The sequence below is a fragment of the Zootoca vivipara genome, chromosome 6 (assembly GCF_965207765.1).
Source record: "Zootoca vivipara chromosome 6, rZooViv2.hap1.1, whole genome shotgun sequence".
Classification (NCBI taxonomy): Eukaryota; Metazoa; Chordata; class Lepidosauria; order Squamata; family Lacertidae; genus Zootoca; species Zootoca vivipara.
In genome coordinates this window covers 12,607,822-12,628,073 of record NC_142589.1, presented here as the reverse complement: position 1 = coordinate 12,628,073, position 20,252 = coordinate 12,607,822, and the positions used below count along the sequence as shown (strand labels likewise).

The 20,252-nt window shown below is 46.5% G+C and overlaps 1 protein-coding gene across 11 annotated transcripts in view; it reads right to left on the bottom strand.

The window, feature by feature from the left end:
• Positions 1 to 20,252, bottom strand: part of CASZ1 (castor zinc finger 1) — a 309,366-nt gene that overhangs the window by 112,891 nt on the left and 176,223 nt on the right. For 3 of the 11 annotated variants that reach the window (XM_088671539.1, XM_088671547.1, XM_088671544.1), the window contains exon 1: positions 19,195 to 19,452. The exons of 6 other annotated variants lie outside the window; for them this stretch is intronic. In XM_088671539.1, the coding sequence (XP_088527665.1) occupies positions 19,195 to 19,243 (49 nt within the window). In that variant the 5' untranslated portion in view covers positions 19,244 to 19,452. Of the gene's footprint in view, positions 1 to 19,194; positions 19,453 to 20,252 lie in introns of those variants that run through there. 2 more of the 11 variants (XM_035120501.3, XM_088671548.1) reach the window with 2 other exon arrangements.

The following is a 20,252-nucleotide window of genomic DNA, read 5'->3' as shown; positions in this document are numbered from 1 at the left end:
GGACCATGGAGCAAGAGGCAAGCATTGCTTCCTGACAGTGGAAGAGACACGAAGTTGCAGGATTTGAGGATGACGATGAAGCCGCGAAAATGAGGGTGCCGAGTGATCCTCACAAACGAAGAGTTGTGGTGGAATCTCCTTGGACCCTGTTCATTTCACAATGTGTTCAGATGCTCTGAACAGGTTATACGCAACTAGGCTTTATTATTATCACCATTCTATATTTATTTATACCAAGGCAGCTTACAGATAAAAACAAGAATGGTTAAAATGGGGGTGGGGGTGGGGGTGGGTGTCATTTTAAAAAAAATTAAAAGAATTGATATGACATATATAAAATCTGTTTGAAAGGTACCAATAATAAAAATGAAAACAGCACTTTGATTAAACTCAGCGAATTCCTCAAATGTTGGAACAAGGTCTTCACCAGGTGGCAGAAGAATAGCAAGGAGAGAGTTGGTCTTCTCCAGGGAGGGAGTCTAGGAGCACCACCACCGAGAAGGTTTTTCTCAGAACAGACCCCTTCAGATTAATGGAGTTCATAAATTAGCATTTATGTTGTAAACTGCCCTGTGATCTTTGGATTAAGGCTGGAATTTAAAATTAAACAACAACAGCAAATCATGTTCCTTACACTTCAGTGGAGTTACTCTGAGTATGACTACTACTGGATACAACCCAACATTAAAAACACCATTTATTTTATTTTAATTGTTACTTTTTACTAATTTGTTGTTTGCCACCCTGGGCTCCTTCCGGACAAAGGACAGGATAGGAATTCCATAAATAACAATAGTAATGATATTTATAGTAGGAGTAATAATGATTCTATTTATTAAAGGGGCAGGAGGGAGCACGCTTTGGAGGCAGACCTGGAAACCTTGCGAGAAAGGCTTCCCCCCACCCCCAATCTCATTCTCCTGAGCAGCCAAAAGGCGCATCAAGGAAATAGCACCCCCCCACACACAAAAGGCATGTCTGGAACCCTCCAATCTGTTTGCCTGAGCTGCAACTGTCACAGAAGAGCCGGCGTCCAAAGGCATTAGTGGGAGAGTTACGCTTCCGCACTCTGGCACCTTGTGCTGGTGGTGACTTTGCCCCTCTTCCTTCAATGCCTTTGGTTCGAGACGTTTAGATCAAAATAAAATTCATCTGCTTGCTTCCAGGGGATCCAGGTCTTGGCTCTCCGTCCCTCCCTCTCCTGGCCCAGAATAATGGATGCAAAAGATTCAGACTGCCCGTGCCCATTAAGTTTATTCATGGGATGTAAGTTTAAGCAAGCAACATATATTTTTTTTCTTTCTTTCCTGGCACATATTTTCCAAACATTTATTTTAAGTAAAGAGAAGAGTGGGGAGCTGCAAGCAATTTTTAATGTTGTTTATTCCGATGCTAGTATCATCCCTGGGCTCGAAATAAGGTAGCTGAGGATAGAACAGAAGATGTTGCTAATACAGTACAGTGGTACCTCTACTTACGAATTTAATGCGTTCCGAACGCACATTTGTAAGTCGAAAAAATTTGTGAGTCGAATCCCATAGGAATGCATTGGGAGAAAAAATTCGTAAGTAGAAGCAACCCTATCTAAAAATTCGTAAGTAGAAAAAATCCTATTTAAACCACATCCAAGATGGCAGACGGAGCTCCATTCGTAAGTAGAAACATTCGTAAGTAGAGTTATGAATAGAGGTACCACTGTACTAGCCATCCCAACCCAATGGAAAGGATAGTCTCTGACAGCTTAACACAGCCTTTCTCAACCTTGCACCCCCCCAGATGTTGTCAGACTACAACTCCCATCATCCCTGACTGCTGGTCCTGGTAGCTATGGATGATGGGAGTTGTAGTCCAACAAAATATGGGGGCCCAAGGTTGAGAAAGGAGGGCTTAATATCCGGGGCTCTTGGCTAACTGGGGCTGGGGGGAATCCCTCAATGAACAGCACAGTCCTCACCCCCCTAGACCTGGTTTGAGGAATGTGCTGCAACTCAAGATGTTGCTGGATCTGACTCACAAAAATCCCTAACAGTCAAGGGACCAGGGAGCCCAATGAGACCTGGAGATTCAGTTTCCCTAACCCTGCATTAAAAGGAGGCCGGGTTGAGATGAAGGTGGCAGTAAAGGCCAGCTTCTGTTGCCCCCTTAAGAAAGAAAGCAACTGCCATTCCTGGCATGCAACAAAGGAATGAGGAAAAGTAATCTTCACCTATGACTGGACTAATCACCCTCACTTTCTTTTTGAAAAAAAGCTGGCTTTGCTTAGCGGCCAACTCTGTATCTTGTGGCAGTGAGTTCCTCAAGTTAATTGAAGTGCAGCATGAAGAACGTCTTCCTTTTGAGAGACCTGGGTGTGTTAATTTATTGTTTTGTTGTTGTTTTTACCCCACACTTCCTCTAAAGTGCACAGGGCAATACATGGTCCTCCCCTAACTTATCCTCACAACAACCCCATGGGTAGATTTGGCTGAGAAATAGTTACTTCCCCAAGGCTCAGTACACTTGAACTGAGGTCTCTCTGGCCCTAGTCCAGCCACTCTAACTACTAAACAACACTTGGGTTTCTCACTTGGTTTCTCCACAAGTTCAAGTTTTATTGGGGGGGGGGGAGAGAAAGAGAGATAAAAAACCCTCTCTCCACTGTCCGCCCAACTTTGCCCAAATTTGTGTGGAATTTCCACTGGGGTGATGTTCTTGCCTTTGTCCCTTGTGATTTTTTTTTTTTAAAAAAAGCATTCCATTGTTTGAGTTCTACTGAAAAAAAAACTTGTAATCTGAGTATCTTGGACTCACCGCCCAGCTGTCAGTTTCAAAGCCAACCTTTTGAAGGAAAAGATGCCAAGGAGAAAACAAACTGTAAAAGCATAAGGATTTGGCCACGTTTGAAACAAGCTTCCTGATCAGGTGAGCCCAGCTCAGAACTGACCTAACCAGAAAAGCAGAACGAGATTTTTCCACTTTGATCAAATATTCCGAAAACATCATCCACTTGCGTGTGTGCAGGGGAAGGGATGTGGCTTAGCGGCAAGAGCACCTGCTCTGCTTGCAGAAGGTGCCAGTTTTAGTCCCCTATGGCATCTCCAGGTGGGGCTGGGAGAGACTCCCTGTCTCTGAAGCCCCAGAGAGCCGCTGCCAGTCAGTGTAGGCATCACTGAGCTAAATGGACCAATAGTCTGACTTTGTCTAAAAGAACTTGCTAACAGAAAAGAAAGAACAAGAAGGGTGTTTGTTTCCTACGGCAGCTAATGAATTTTTACTCCACCTTTAGTATGGGGAAATTAGAATTCAAAGCTTCTTTGGAACTGTGGGACAGAGGCAGATTACTAAAATAACAGCAACCCAGCACAGCAAACTGCATTTGAAAAAAGCAACCAGCGAGCTTCAGAAACCTGCTTTTATTAGCATCACAAAAGAACAACAACCCTGCTGTGTCGAATAAAAAATTGGACTTGGGCTTGAGTATCCCAGGCCCTGTCTTTTAGCTGATCAACATGGGCAGATAAATCACATGGCAGAGACTGCTCAGGTTGCTATTTCAGGAGATTACATTTTTAAAAAAATCCCTGTGTAAAGAAAATTAAGAGAAAGAAGGCTAGGATATAGTCCTGTTCCTGGCTCTCTCATGTGAGGAAAACACTGAAGGGTATTTTCCTCATACCTGTAGTCTGTCATGACACATAACTACATTGGGTGGGTGGACAAAATCCAGCCTCAGTTTTCAAGTCTGTGAAATGTGTTCAGTTGTGGCCTGGCCTCAGAGGGATGTCTCCGGAATCAATGAGTGTAGGGGGAAAGGACCCTATATTAATCATGGCAGGAAGAGAATGCCCTTAGAAATAAATCAATACAACACAATAGCTACAAAGTGAGGATCTGAACTGGGTGGGTTGTGGGTTTGAGTCCCATATTGGGGGAAAGATTCCTGAATTGCCGTTGGGGGTTGGACTAGATGACCCTCGTGCCCCTTCCAACTCTTGTGCCCCTTCCAACTCTTCTGTGAGTTGCCCAACACTCCACTGCAAACGCATTTTCCATTTTCAAAAATTTCCAAGTTTTCCTCTTTCCTGCCTATCTGCCCCTCCTCCAGCTGCCTCCTCTCAAGGTCGCAGCGCTCATTTACACGCTGAATATTTGCTTAGCACTCTGACTCCTTTTCTCAGGACTCACCGCAAATTTGTTTTCTGATAAAACAAGAAGTCGAGGTGGGGGGTGGAAGCAGCTACAAAGCTCAAAAGAGCAGCAACGATTTTTTTAAATACAAAATATAGATATTTAAAAACCCAAACCGCCTAACAGGACAAGGGTGGAGACAGAAAAATTAACTCATCTGTTCATTTTGAGTTAAATGATCATCTTACATTGCGGATAAAGTGGGCTCTAACCTACAAAAGATTGGACGGTAAAGACTTTGTTAAGCTTGAAGGTATCACAAGCTGTTTTTTGCAGCAACATACCAACCCAGTTGCCCTCTCCATTTTTTCCTTTCCATTGTTTCTGCGGGGAGGCAAGCCTTGGATTTTGGAAATGCAGCTCCATTTTACCGTCTGTATGGGAGGTGAAATCCAGAAATGCTAAGTGCCATATTAAGACGACTCCATAGCTTACAAGAGACTCGTGTCCTTGGACGGATGCTCTTGTGTGTTTGACTAAGATACTTATCCCTCCCTCATTCTCTCCCCCTCCCCCTAACAATTAGCAAAGCATCCAAGCATTGCACAATCTTTTAATTAACTTATCCTCAAGTCAACCCTGGGAGGACAAAGGCTGGTGCCATTCTCCCCATTTTACAGATATAAAGCAAGGTGAGGCAAAACTCAGACAATCTTCATTGTTTATAAATCGCTACGCAATGGATACCCCACCCCCACCCAAAGCAGACCCGTATTCCCCATAGTATGAACAAACGCAGTGTTCTGGTGCCTCTCCATCTTCTATCTCATCGCCAGCTGTTTAGCAGGTAACAGCTACTAAACAAGGCAAGAAATTGTATTCTGACCCCCACCTCAAAGAAACACAGATCTAAGTTAGTTTTCTCCATCAACTTCAGTGAGCCTATTCAAAGTAGGACTTAGTTGGCTGAGACCCTCATTTCCCCCAGTGAGAGCAATGTTCCCCAGTGCTGCAGTCTGTTTCCCCCCAGAGACATGAACGGCCCCATTCACTTCTATGGGAGTAAGGAAAGGAGGCAAACTCGGCAGCAGGGGGCTTAATTCAGTGCCCATGACGCCCGGGCAAATCTCAGCCTGCATTCCAGACAGCAGTCAACTTAACTTTGTTCCATGCAACTGTATGGGAGCTATTGAGAGCCAATGCTGCTCCTGATTCCTTATAGCCCCAACCATCCCCATTGAGAAGGACCATTGCAACGTGGTGGTCAAGCATCTGCTTTGCATGCAGAAGGTCCCAGGATATTGTTGTTGTTAACGATAATGAGGACAATAATAATAATTTTATACCACCTTATACCACGGTTCCATCCCCGATGGCATCTCCAGGTAGGGCTGGGAGATACTTCTGCCTGCCAGTGTATGTGATACTGAGCTAGATGGACCAAGGATCTGATTTGGTGTTAGGCAAGTTTCCTGTGTTGCTGATCTCCATAGCTTGGTCATTTTACAGAGGGCATAACCTTGGGAACTGGCTTTCATAGACAAAACACTGCAACGGTGGCTTTAAAAAAAACCAACAAACAAAAACCACATTCCCCTTGAGTCTGGAGAAGTCACCCTGGACTTCCTCCCTGCTCTCCTCCCTTGCCCACCCCAGCACCAACCTGGCTGCCTCCCTGGCAAGGGCCAGTTGCGTCTCGCTGTGCCCCCTCTGCCCTCCCTGCCGATACGCACATGGCTTTAATGTTTTTATTACCTGTTTGACTCACTGCCTTATTGCTTCTCCCCTTAATGGGGCCGTAACCGTGGTAACAAGGAATAAACGGCCACCAGAAAATGAGATGATTAAACAGGTCACCCTGGCAAAACAAACTGCGTCTCCCTAAGAGGATGCAGCTCTTGTCTTTGGGTGGGAGAGAGAGAAGGAGAAACGGATGCAGGAAGGGTGGGGAGATAAGATGACCCACCAAAGCTCAGAGAAGCCATAGCGGTGGGCTGGCTTGGAGACCGCAGTGAAAGGGCCTCTGGGCATCTTCTGGCACTCAAGTGGCGGCCATTTTGAATTGTGGGCATTCTCTGCCTATGACACAGATCAGGACGCCATTGTGGATGCTGTTCTTGGGAGTGTATGAACATCTCCACCAGGACAGTTTTACCACGCAATACGCAACCACCATGTTGGTTGCTCCTCCAGAGCGGTGAGGAGTTTTCGGCAGGTGTCTTCTGCAACATGACGCCAACCCAATAAGAGTGTGTCAGTGGTGGCTTTATACTGGGCCACCTGCACAACATTCCAGTTTATTGGTCGTTCTGAGAGTAATTAAACTATATTTGTGCATTACTATTGTCTGCAGGGGTGATCTTGTATCATAGCACAACCAAAGTGGGGGGCATTTGCCTGTTGTCCACCTACCCACCTCCACCCCGAGAGAACGGAGGCCTAAACCAGTTTGGAACACCCTCCATCAGTCACCCCCCCCTCAGAACTTGGCTAGCTGGCACATCTGCCAGCACAAAATGTTCTTGCAAAAACAAAGCAAAACAAACGAGAGAGCGGCGGGTGGGGTGGGGGAGAGAGAAGATGAATAAAGCAAACAGGTGACATCACAAACCGTTGTCCTCCAAAGAGCCCCCAGGCACCTGCCAAGTTCCAGATCCGGATCCTACCTGTTTCAAAAGTGGCAAAAAGTGCCAATATGGGAGGTGAGGAGACAGAGAAGTCAGGGTGGGGGGAGCAACTGGCACTGGTAAACCTGATGGCACCCAGCATGCTCCAAGTATTGGTAGCCTGGGTATGATCTGGAAAGAATCCAGGCCCAACTCACATTCATGCACACACTGCTTTAATTTTCAATGCTCTTTATTGCACATTGATGTTCGAACTGACTCCACAGAAACATGTTGGGCAAGAGGTGATGTTTATAGTTGGCAAAAAACGGTAATCTGCAGCAGACTGGTTTAGAAATGCTAGTTACCACTTGAAGCTAGTGTCGTAAGTAGTAGTAGCAACACTAATTATTACTATCAATATATACAAGGTGCCTAACGAAAAACAACTATTACGACATCATTTATGCCAAATATGCATGATACCATGCTGCAAGAACCTCCAAGCAAATGGAAGAGCTGTAGCTCAGTGGCAGAGCATCTGCTTTGCATGCAGAAGGTCCCAGGTTCAATTTGCAATATCTCCATGTAGAACTGGGAATGTTTCTTGCCTGAAACCCTGGAGAGCTGCTGTCGGTCAGTTTAGACAATTCTGAGCTAGATAGCCTGACTCAGTATAAGGCAGCTTCCCATATTCCTGAATCACTTGTCTTTCAGCTTTAGGTCTCCATCCATAAAATGGGGACAACATCGACCTTGCTCTTAAGGATGTGTCAAGCACTTTGCAACTGGAAACTATTCTAAGCAACAGCACAGATTCCGGGAGGAGAGGTGCTCCAAAGGAGTACTGCTCCATGCTGCATCTCAAATACCTTCTTGGTCCACCTCCTGCATTTGAGGAAACCAGTTGTTAGCCTGCAAAAAGCTCCACCTGCGGTAAACTGCTCTGGGCCTTTCCAGGATATCAGTTTACAGAGCAATATATGCACGGTGGTTGCCACTCATTTGTTGCACAGGGATCTAGAGCTTAATTCAAGTCAGTGCTTCCAGTGGTGGGGATATTGCATTTCCTCAACACTCAAATCACAGGATCCGACAGTGGGAAAGTGCTGTTCCCTCTTATAGCCACCAGACATCACATCCATTGCAAATGTTTGTGGAAAGTGCCCAGGATGGTGCTGTGGGTCCCTATTGGACAGCACATGTATCATCACCAGCAATGAGCAACACCCTACTGCTCTGTCACGAGTATTTCGTGAAACTTTGTTTAATTAAATTTCTTTAGAGGCTGACAACTTCCTTGCAGAAGTACTATGGCGCTCCTCTTTTCTAAACTAGTAAACGAGAGAGTAAAGTTTCTCCCCATTCCTTTAGAAATGGCAGAAAAAAGGCAAAGGACATCTGAGGCTTATTTAAGGACAAAAGACACCCCACTCCCAATGCTTTATTGCTCAGTAGCGATGCCTTCAAACTCCAGATGCAGACCTGAAAAATAGTGGGGTTTTTTTAAAAGGTACTAAGACCAAATGGAACTTTGCAACAGTTGGACCAAATCTATGTTCAACAGACTCCCAACACCACTTCAAAGAAGAGAAAGATAAGACCTGATGATGTAGCAATAAAACTGCTAGCACATTTGCAAAGCTAAGCAGGGTCCAGTATGGTTTCAAACCGGATGGAGAAGCACGTGCTGAGATTCCTACAATTATATTAAATCTACAACACAGACAGACCCTCTCCAACAAGATCTGGCCCAATGCAACCACACCTCTGACCACAAGAGGAGGTGGAAAGAAACCTGAGTGCTGGATTCCTTTCTGTTCTTTCCCATGTCCACAAGATCCAAAAGCAAAAGAAAACAGGCTGCATCTTTTCGCAGGAGAGCCCACACTTTTTCCGATAACACCAATGCCCACAGAATAGTCCATTTTGATCAATGCTGCAGTTAACACAAGGAAGCCATGTGTGCAAACTGTACGTGCACTTGGACATTTCCCTCTTGTACTCTTCTGCTGTATGCATGTGTACACGGGAGAGGCCTCAACATTCCCAGGACTACTGAAATGAAAATGTGCACCTTTCACTGATGTCTGGGAATTGCTAGCGAGCAGGATTTGATAATCCAGAACATTTTTTTGCAAGAGTCTGCTTGCCTGGGCGATCACTTGAAGGAAAGCACATTTGTTTATGTGAATCATCACTCCCCCCCCCAAAAAAGTGGAACCCTATGGCCAAGGCCCTTCCTGTGGGATGGCACCGCAAGGGGTAGCCGAGTCTCGGGTGCCCTTGCACCCAGTCTCATTCCCCATGCTGTGCAGCAGCACCAAATACTTTCTTCCCTCCACCCTCTCACTCTCACTCAAGCCTGCGAGGGCTGCTTGGTTTTTATCCTGAGCCTGAAACCGCCTCAGGATTGGAAACTCAAACCGCTTCCCAGCCTTGGGAATTCTCTCTTTCTCTCGACAGCTGACACAGCCTCCATTTGGCTCACAGTGGCAGGGCACCCATTCCAGGCCAATTCCCAAACTCTGCTGAAAACCATGCCTCTGCAGAGAGAAGCGGAAGCTTGGAAGCTTTAAACCTATCAGGACCATCACCCCAAGTCAAGGACCTTCCCAAATGGGGCATTTTCAAAACAACAACAACTGTCTACACTCCTCATTTATGACTGCTATTCATCATGACGCATCATTTGCACTGTGGTGCGCAAAATGTCAGCTGCCGGAAAACCACGTCACTGGAATCCAGCTGGGTATGGCTTGGGACTAAGGCCTGGGCTTCCCAGTCAACATAGAACAGCACCTTGCCTTGCTCCTTCAGGGAATTCTTAGCCCTGCTTGGCTCACGTCCCAGTTTTCTTGCTGGCTGGGAGCTCTGCAGAAACTCTCTGGCTTATGTCAGGCCCAGTCCTGAATGTTTCCTTGCTGACCTACAGCCACCAAAGTCCAGGCTCCATTATGAAGTCTTGGGGGGCAGGGAGGAGATTCAACCTCAGTGCCCCAACTTTAAAGTAGGAACAGCAGTGGCCTACCTTATAAGGGTGTATAAGAAACAGAAAGTTTGCTAAGCACTCTCTGGACAATGCAAGAACTGTGTAAACAGAAGCGACAACAAGAAGGCAGCACCGAATACGTAATGCAAATTCCTCAGCAAGGCTTCTTAGCTCAGTTGGTTTGAGCATGAGACTCTTAATCTTAGGGTTGTGGGTTTGGGGTCCACTTTGGGTGAAAGATTCCTGCATTGCAGGGGGTTGGACTAAATGATCCTTGTGGTCCATTCCAACTCTAGAATTCTATGATTGAGGCACTGCAAATGCAAGAATTGTAGGAGCAGGGACATCCTCGTGAAGCTCTGCAAGACCCCTGGTTTCCTTCTTAAGGTTTATGGAGATCCCCAATTAAGTGAATGGAGCTTGATGCATATCAATGCTGCCTGTGCGGCCGCAGCTTAAATAACTCAAGATTGTGCCTCAAGTCACACCTAGCTACTTTAAGCAGCACTTCCTTGCTGTGCAAAATGTCTCCATATGCCTAGAGGTGACGGATAGCACCGTGGCTGCACATCAGTCCAGGCTCTGCGTGCAGAATGTTCGGCATCTTCATGTGTGTTGTCCAGCTCCTTGCTTTCAAGTCTGTCCAGCAAGTGGGTGTCCCTGATGTGGAAACATACAGCACCCTTACTCTCTCTTTGTGGTCCTAAACTCAGTAGGGTCTTTGCGGGGTGGTGGTACCAACAGAACAGCTAATAAGTTTCCTCCTCTTTTGCTGCCCAACTGCCATGCTCCTCAGGGAAGGGTCTCCATCCTAGAAAGCCTTCAATCCTAAAAATTAATGTTACCTGTCTTTGAAAGCTCCCTCCCCCCATAACCCCCCATTACTTCTCTCCAGGGAAATCAGTCTAAAAGGGGCTAATGGAACAATGTCCCTCCTTTCTTCCTCTCATTCTTTCCCTCTCTCTCTCTCTCTCTCTCTCTCTCTTTTATTAGCATTTGTGGAATTTATTCCCAAACTATCCTAATCTTTCGTACACAACCATTTGATTTGCATAACCCAGCCCCCTCTCATAAAAACTGGCTGCTAGTTTAATTAAAAAATGTAAATTTGCTGTCATCTCGGGGCCTGGTGAATTAGGACGACATCGGCATTTTTTATTGCTGAAGACGTCCAAATTGATCCGGTCCGCAGTGAACCGGAGGGGTGCAGGCGGGCGGGGGGCATGCGCATGCCTGAGTGTTTGCACGCGGCCGAACAGGATAGCGACCTGTGGGCTCTACCTTGATAAAACCACATTTGCTGCCCCCACCCCAGACATACACTTTAGGGTTCCCGAAGTGGAAATGAGTGTGTGGATGGCTCCCTGGCCACATCCTGATTGGCAGGCTGCAGTGGTGATGTCACCCTTGGGAGCTGCCAACCTGTCTGGTGCTGTAAGATGACAGGTCTGTCCTTCCCCTTCAGTTCTACTTCTCACTGAAGAACGCCGGGATCAGTATGATTCAAACTCGGCTTCCCAGAACTGAGCCTCAATTAGGTCCCGTTCTAATAAAAGGGAAAGTAGAGCCAACCCTCAAGGGAAAATGAGAGGAAGGCAACAGGGGATGGGGGATGGAAGGTGAAAAGCACCTCTCTGCTATCTCTCTCTCCCCTGTCCTCTTTCTCTATTCCCGAAGTCCATGGCTGGTTTCGCAGAAGTAGCATTCAACTTCTCAGCCACTTTGGAGGAGGAACACAGAAAACACTACTCATCTGGATCCCCCAAGCAAAAACCTGTTGTCTTGACAGGTGGCTGGATACACTACTTTCATAAAGGGGAGTTTCCCTGCACTTTGGAAATTTGCTAGACGTGCCACCCTTCTGCATCTCGACAAGCTGCCTTCCTGTTCCAAGGGACAAGAAAGGACCTCTATCTAAATCACAAGAACAGGAGAGGAGCAAGATCAGCCCGGGGTGTAGGTGGTTTCCATCTAATCCTGCCTCCTGCAGTCCATCATGGCACCTTGGGATGACGTATTTGTGTGACGGAGGAGTCTGCCTTTCTAGTCTTGAAATTAAAGTCTATCAGCTTCCCTAGATGATCTTAGTCGGTTCTAGTAAGGTCACTCATGCAATAGATTCTGATGGTGAGAAGGTAACTAAAAAGGGTGCCGGTGCGCAATGCTGGTGGGCTGTAGGTTTTTTTTGGGGGGGGGGAGTGTTATTATTTATTTATCTATAGCTTTCCACCCACAGCAATGCACAAAATGCAACAAGAACAGCGAAAAAGAAACAGCTTAAAAACAACATAGAAAGTAACAGCACAGGTACATTTAAAAATGATTCGAAGTGGCCACCCATGGCAGATAGCTGTTCACCAAGCTGGGAAACCTTGTTGGAGCAGAAATGCCTTCAACTGCAGGTGCCTGTTGTATCTCAAAAGGGATGCTCTTCCAGAAAACAGGGGCAGCCACACCAAAAGCCCTGCTCCAAACTGCTCTGGAGCAGGCTGCCGAGATCTGCAGAGAAACTTTCCCGCAAACTACAGGGATCTACCAGGTATATAAGAGCTAAGGTGGTCTCTTGAGTAACCTGGTCCTGAGCTGTATCATGCCTCATGCGTTAGCACCCTTCTATGTTAGCACCAATACCTTGAACTTGGCCCGGCAAAAGAACGCAGTGCAAACCCCTCAAGCGACAGGGGGTGGGGAGGGAAGGAAGGCAACTTTGGAGGAGGAACACTGAAAATACCGTGTTTCTCATATTATAAGACATGTCTTATATTTATTTTTTCCTCAAAAAAACACACTATGGCTTATTTTCAAGGGATGTCTTATTTTTTTCCTCCTCCTCCTGCCGCGGCCAGCATTGCTGCTGCGCCTATCACTATGTCTTATTTTCGGGGTATGGCTTATATTCCTTGAATGCTTAAAAATCCTGCTATGGCTTATTTTATGGGTATGTCTTAAAATATGAGAAACAGGGTACTCCTCACCTGGATCCCCCCCCCCCACAAGCAACCAAGCCGCTTCATTCTGTAAAGCCCTTTGCCTTGTCTTGCAAATACAATCTTAGACCTTTTTCTTGCTGAGCAGATTGGGGTAAGTAGAGAGTGTTTCATATTTTGGCAGTGTTTCATATCTGAATTCTTTGTACACACACATACCATCATGTTGTACTGAGCTTTCCCCGTAAAGGTGCATGAGGAGAGAAAAGGAAATCAAGACAGATCATTCCAGGAAATCTTTTTTTTTAAGCAAGAGAATGAGAATACACGTTATAAAAGCAAATTTAACATATGCTTCTTTCCTTATGCTTATTGCTTACTGACAGTCCCAGACTTATGCTTATTGCTTACTGACAGTCCCAGAATGCCTTCTATGACTCCTATGCAAAGGAAATTCTTTTTAAAAATTGGTGGGACAGCACAGCACCAAACATCTCTTCAGATTTCTAAGTCCAGATTTTCAAAATGAAAATGACCAGACCCGAAACATTTTTGGTAGCACACCGTTCCACATGGTTCATATTTGTGACCTATATAAAAGTTTCCCTTCGTGCAGACCAGGCATCTGTGTGTTTACTCAGAAGTAAAACCAGCTGGGTTCAATGCAGAATTAGGCAACCATTGTATGCACACATCCTTGGGAGTAGCTCAACAGGACTTACTCTGGAGTAAAGATGCATAGGATCATGATGTTAGGGCACAATCAGGTATTTAACACCTGCCAGCTGAGGGCTATTCTGATTTGGCAGAAGCACTACAAGGTGTGACACTGTTGTGACACCTACACTGGTGGAACTCCCCTGGTAGGCCAGCAGAAAACACTGCCAGCAGCAGTAATGCTGACAGAAGAGGCAAAATGGAGGTAGAGCCATAGGTGAGCCATGGGCTGCAAAGGGAAGCAGAACGTAAGAGCATCCTTGCTGGATTAGACTTCCTATGGGAAGCCTACAAGCAGGTTGTGGGTGCAACACCAGCTCTCCTCACCTGATGTTTACATCAACTAGTATTTTGAAGCATGCTGCTTCAACAATGGAGGAGGAACACAGCCTTCATTCAGAGATAGTAGCCACAGTGTTCGCCTTCACAAATTAATCTTCTAAAGCCCTCCAAGTTGCTAACCATCACATGGCATCTTATACATTTTCAATTCAGGAACAGCACAACCTTCTCTTACATGTTGTGCGTGCTTGAAAATTCACAAGGGGTAACTCTGACAGTGATGGGACACTTTGCGCAAAACAGCCTGGCCCACAACACACATGGGAATTTGAGGGCACGCTGCTAGCCGCTCTCTGGTTAGAAACCCAAGGTGGCCCTCACTTTGGGACTCCAAAGACACCTTGTGCCCAACACCCCCAACTTTCCTTCAACAAATGAGCACACCAGGACAGAGCAGCCTGCGCTGATCAGCAAGGGAAAGGGGCAGCCGTGCCACAAAGTGCAACTGCTCCAAACGCCTTGCCAGCCCCTTTGACAAATTTTGTGTCTCGCCTGAACTGAAGTGCTCTAAAGCACGAGGGAAGGGGATTAGTTTTCCCCAGCCCAAGAGCCAGCTTTCCCATTGAGGAGCCTCCCAGGGGCCACATGCCAGTTGTGGGTGGGGCCAAAGTCAATACCAGCCAGGCAAAGTCAGACGAGGAGGGCATGAAACAGAGCCAGTGAGGGGTGTGGCCTAGGGGAAAGAGTGTGTGGCCTGAGGAGATGCCTAGGCCTAGGAAGAGTCCTGGGGGTCAGACAGAGAATCCTAAAGGGTTGCATTCTGCCCCCAGGCCTGAGATTACCTACCTCTGCTCTAACATTCTTGCCCTCCAACAGCGGGGTCCTCTGCCACTGATTTGGCATTTTGTAGTTCTTTATTTCCCCCCTCTCCTTCTAGGTTGAGCATGCATTGGATGCCACAGCCATCCTGCCAGCTTAATCAGTGACATAGCCTAATATAAACACACCGCTGGTCCCCTAGGGGAGATTCTCACTCTCCACAGGTGATCAGACAGCCAGTCTTACAGCATCCAGCAACACTTCGCCAAAGTCTCCCAAATATTAGCAAGAGAGATGACCATCAGTTGTGAACCAATTCCTCCTGGAATGAATGATTCCAAAAAAAGAACAGGCCCTTAGAAAGAGCTGCATATTCTCCATGTGGGCAGAGAGGGAGTGTGTATAACAACAGCTTGCCAATGCTGAATTCTGTATTTAAGATGATGAATTCCGCAAAGAATGAATTCTGCAGCTTGTGTAAGTTCAACAAATGCATTCTCATTACATAATTTAAGTGAGGCACTGAAACCCTAAATCCTGACCAACAGAAACCTTACATGAGCCCACCTGAGATTTTTGAGATGCCAACATGAACTGCCCACAGAGGGGTGATGGCTTCTTCACCACCGTTAGGGCCTGGAAATTTGTCTTACTTTTGAATGAAAGTTGAATTCTGCACAAAAATGATGACATTAATTTTGGTGAAAACCTCAAGTGACCACCATCCAAAGAAAATGGTGGCGCTTTTATTTGAAAACTTTATCTGGGCACAGTTCATTGGTATGAACGTTATTTTATTATCAGCATCATCACCCCACATTTTATTATTATTACTAATTTATTGTCTACCATTACCCAACAGAAAATGAACTTCCATGCAGAATAAAAAAGTAGAGTTGGGTCCATAGAAAGTGTGTGAAGCACCCAAACTTTTGGCCGCCATGATGGTGTGGTGCAGGGACCAACCATCCTTCCGATTCTGCCACTCCTGCCTGGCACCTTTCTAGGTATGACTAAAAGGGTACCGAGAGAGCTTGTATTGTGATGACTCGAGGAGCTTGGCAGAGGCCCCTCAAAGAGAGATAAAGCCCTTGACCTCAGAACACAACAAATGGGCTCACCCACATGCAGACTGCAGTCTTCCAGGCCCTAATCTCCAGGGTATGGGCCTTCTTGCACAAGTATGTTTCTACTGGGAGCCCCCACATGTGTGCTGCCACTCACTCCCACCACTATCTAGAAGCTTGGCTGGCCATGGCTCAGCGGTAAAACATCTTTGTATGCAGAAAGTCCTTGGTTCAACCCCCAGCATCTCCAGGTACGGCAAGGAGAAGCACTTCCCTGAGACCCTGGGGAGTTGCTGCCAGTCAGTGTAGGCAGTACTGATTTGGATGCACCAATGGTCTGGCTCAGTGTGAGGCAGAGTCCTATGTTCCCATGTCTCAAGGGAAGGGCCACAAATACAGTGCTTTGCTTGCAGAAGGTCCCCAGTTCAATCTCCAGTATCTCCAGGTAGGGCTGGGAGAGACTCTCTGTCTGAAAACTCATAATAATAATAATAATAATACCCTGCCCATCTGGCTGGGCCTCCCCAGCCACCCTGGGCAGCTTCCAACAGACATTAAAATACAATAATATATTAAACATTAAAAGCTTCCCTAAACAGGGCTGCCTTCAGATGTCTTCTAAAAATCTGGTAGCTGTTTTTCTCTTTGACACCTGATGGGAGGGCGTTCCACAGGGCGGGTGCCACTACTGAGAAGGCCCTCTGCCTGGTTCCCTGTAACTTGGCTTCTCGCAGTGAGGGAACCGCCAGAAGGCCCTCGGCGCTGGACCTCAGTGTCCGGGCAGAATGATGGGTAGTGGAGATGCTCCTTCAGGTATACTGGACTAAGGCCGTTTAGGGCTTTAAAGGTCAGCACCAACACTTTGAATTGTGCTCGGAAACGTTCTGTCAGCACATACGGTATGGAGCTAAAAGGTCTGACTCAGGACTCCATTTTTTCCTTCTGAGCTCATCGTTAGGTGCCAGAGGGCGATTGCCACAGCAACAGAGAGTCCTATTGGCCCCATTCCATCAGGGAGAACTTACTGGATGGAAGGCTATAGCTCCCGCCAGCAGGGGGTGCCAATTTCCCAAAGCGTGGGACAAGGCCTTGGATGCAGAACTAGGGAAGTTGCAAAACATGGCACCACGTCATCCCAACCCTCAATAATTACTCCCACCCCCCTAATGCCTTGAAACTGCAGGAAAAGGACACTTTTCTACCCCTTAAGATTAAAATGCCCAACCTCATAGGAAAAACAACAGTAGCAAAAAAAAGGGAAAGGGAGGGGATGGGATTTTTTTTTTTAATGACCCGTCTCTCAGCCACATCCTGAACAAGAACATATCAAGCCTAATAAAGAACAAACGCACACCCAAGAACCAAATATTTCAAAACAATGCAGACTGAACACTTCCTGGTGCTTTTATCTCCTGGTATGATGAACCAATATACAGTATAATAATAATAATAATAATAATAATAATAATAATAATAATAATATTAATATAAGAAGACCGTAAAGGAACACACATCAAAACACTCACTTTCGTTCTTTTCTACGAAAATAACAGGTGCAAAGTGGAGGCCAGTCAATCATCAACCATTTTATTACAATCTTATGCCTTATGAAATAAATGCTGCAGTAATTATCTCAAACATGTCGGATCAACAAACACAGGATGGTTGGGTGTATGGATAACTGCGGTTACTACAGTAGTTTTTAACTCTGTGTGTGTGTCTGGAAGGGGGAGTTCATGATAAAACTGAGACCACACTTAATGCAGTTTAGTTACTCCACAACATGCTTTAGCTTCCCATTCCTGCTCACAAGAGAGGTTAAAGAGTGGTAAGAATGTGAAACTCACCCCATGCCTACGACTCTATGATAGGCCACAAAGTGTGAAGTAGCAGGGTGAGCGGCAGCGAGCAAAACAGAAAGGGGGGGGTCATTTATGCAGTGTAAAAAGAGCACTATTTTTGAACGGCACAAATTCAGTCTCTGGGCCCTGAGAAATTCCTGTTTGCTGACCTATCGCAGAAAGCAATCCGCAAACACCTTGCGAGTTTCCCAAAACTCTCCAAACACAAGCACGTCCAAAGAACAACACCAAAATCGCACGTTGGAGTGATACCAGGCTGTGATTTCTCAGGCCTAAATTATTTCCTTCGAAGTCAACCCCTTGATGGAGTCAGATGCCAGGCCATGGATTCTACACTCCGACCTGCCAATCGCCATAAACTCCCCCCCCCCCCAAATAGGCCGTGGGAACCTCAAACGGCCACAAACCTCTGCTGTGGCCTGTGCAACCCTGCCCTGGTGTGACCATTATGTGTCCCAGAAACAAAAGTGGGGAGGGGGAGCAGCAGAACGCACGGGACACCCCCTATAAATCTCCCGCAGAATGGGCGAAAACAATCCAGCCAAGGTGCAAGGAGGAGAAGAAGAGGGGGGGAAAGCTCATTAAATGTAATAAGCAGCCTCCTCATCCGTCACCAGCTTGTCCCAAATAAATTAAAATTCCTTTTCATTTAGACAGCACGCCGGGAACCTGACAGGCAACCTTTTACGGACAGGATGAGGTGCAAGGGGGCGGGGTGCTTAGAAAAAGAGGGGGAGAATAATTAAAGGGAGAGAGGGAGAAAAATAATATTTGAGGAGGAAAAGAGAGAAAAGAATGCACCATCATAAGAAAATCTACACAAACTTCCTCCATTTTTTCTATGCCCCCACAATCGCCGCTTCCAATACCCCGGGCCTCACACAACGCCATGCTCTCATTAACAACAACACAAACAGATCCCAGATCTGATATCCGCTAAGGGAGAGGAGAGAGACCTTCCGAGGGGCAAAACCCCTTCTTTTTAGCCTCCTTGAGAAAACTATAAACCTGGTGTGTAGCGGGGAGGGGGGGGGGAAGAAGAGGAGGAAGGAAACAACTTCCGTAAAGAACCGAAAGAAAAGTGAAACAGTATTTGTACCTTTGCACCTGACAGCAAAGCCCCCCCCCCCCACGAAAAAAGAAAAACAAGTGCTATCCATCCCCCTTGCAATCTCTCTGCAACACTCTGGCAGATCTTTTAAAAACCTTTAGAAAGTTGACATATGTAAGCGCTTGTCGCCTCCGAGTGACAAGCCGCTCATCACTCTTGTCAAACAACCCTCCATCCCCCAGCACACCCCAACACACACACACACACACACACACACACACACACACACACACACACACAAACGCACCAGACATTTTCAACTTGGGCTTCCCACTAGAAACACAACTGAAAAGTTTTCTTAAAAAGAAGTGAGGAGCTAAGTGGTTCGTATCTTTTTCCTTTCTTTTTTAAAGCAGAAACCACCCAACTCACACACCCAGCAACCTTGAAGCCGAGAGTGAAACATGAAACCGATCAGCTGCGCTCGCTAGTTTTATTAAACTAAAAGAGAAACTATTTATAGACAAGCCGAGCGTGGTCGGTCTGTCCACGGCGGACGGACACGCTCACAGTTAAAAAGAAGGGGGGGAAGGAGAGAGAGAGAAACATAAGGAAGAATAAGAAGACAATGAGAAAAGGTCAAAGGTTGCCTCCCCCCTCCCTGCCGGCACACACTTTCCCCTTTTTTGGTACAAAGTAGGAGAGAGAGGGAAATAAAAAGGAATGAACAGAGTAGGGGGAAAGCACAATTGTGCCTTACTTACCATAGTCGGAGAGACGAAAGCCGAATTCACTTAAATAATCAACTTTCATAATACTTAATTAATACCTAATTGCAACTGATTGCTCCCCGAATAACAAGTTGGTTCAAAATACTGATGTCATTGCTGCTGACGGTCCTCCCTGGGAATCCACTTGGGCACCAGCTCAGTTCAGTGGCGGAGAGTAGGAAGGGGGAGCGGTCTGGTGTCAGAAGTGATGGTGATTGGCAGGAGAGCCCTGGCCCCGTGGCCACGCCCCACACCCACCCCCTCCGCTCACCCGACCTCCCCTCCTACTGGCTGGAGGGCAGGTGAAAGAGAGCAGGGGAGGGAGACAGCTCAGTCCCTGCCTGGTTGCCTTTGAGGAAGGAGGATGCTCTCTGGGAGAGAGAGGGAACCCAGCTAGCTCAGAGACAGCCAGCCAGCCAGCCAGCTGTGCTTCAAGAAGGGAGGGGGGGGGTAACGAAAGGGAAAGGAGCATTCTCAACACTCTCAGCGTGCACACACACACTTCCCAGGCCTATTAGGGTTGCTTCCCAGGGGCTGCCTATATTGCTCTGGGTGCTTTACTCTTGTCCAGGAAAATAGAAAAGAAAGGGGCAAGGAGGTGGTGGGAATGAGTATATTAAAACTGGACTTTTTTTTTTTTAAAGAGGGTGGTGGTGGCAGGCTGCTTGAGTTATCCCAAGCATCTTGAATTTAGAACTTGTTCCCACTTATATCATGATCCATTTGCCCCCTCCCCCCCGTCCTGCGCCTGCTGCACACTGGACTCTCTAGCTGCTTGGTTGTGGCTGCGCCTTTCTGAAGGAACGCGTTCCTGTGGATTTCTGAGGTTTTGAATTCATGTTCAGAACTTTGCATATTGCATATAGTTTTAAGCCACTTTGAGACCCGGGTGGCAAAAAGCGGGATATACATTTATAAAATACAATGATGGCGGCAATGAAGCAAACTTTTCACTTAAGAAACATGTCCTGCCATCCTCCCCCCCCCCCCGAGGCTGGGTGCTCTCCCCCTTCTAGTAAAAACAAGCCCTGCTACAAGGCCAGATTCCATCC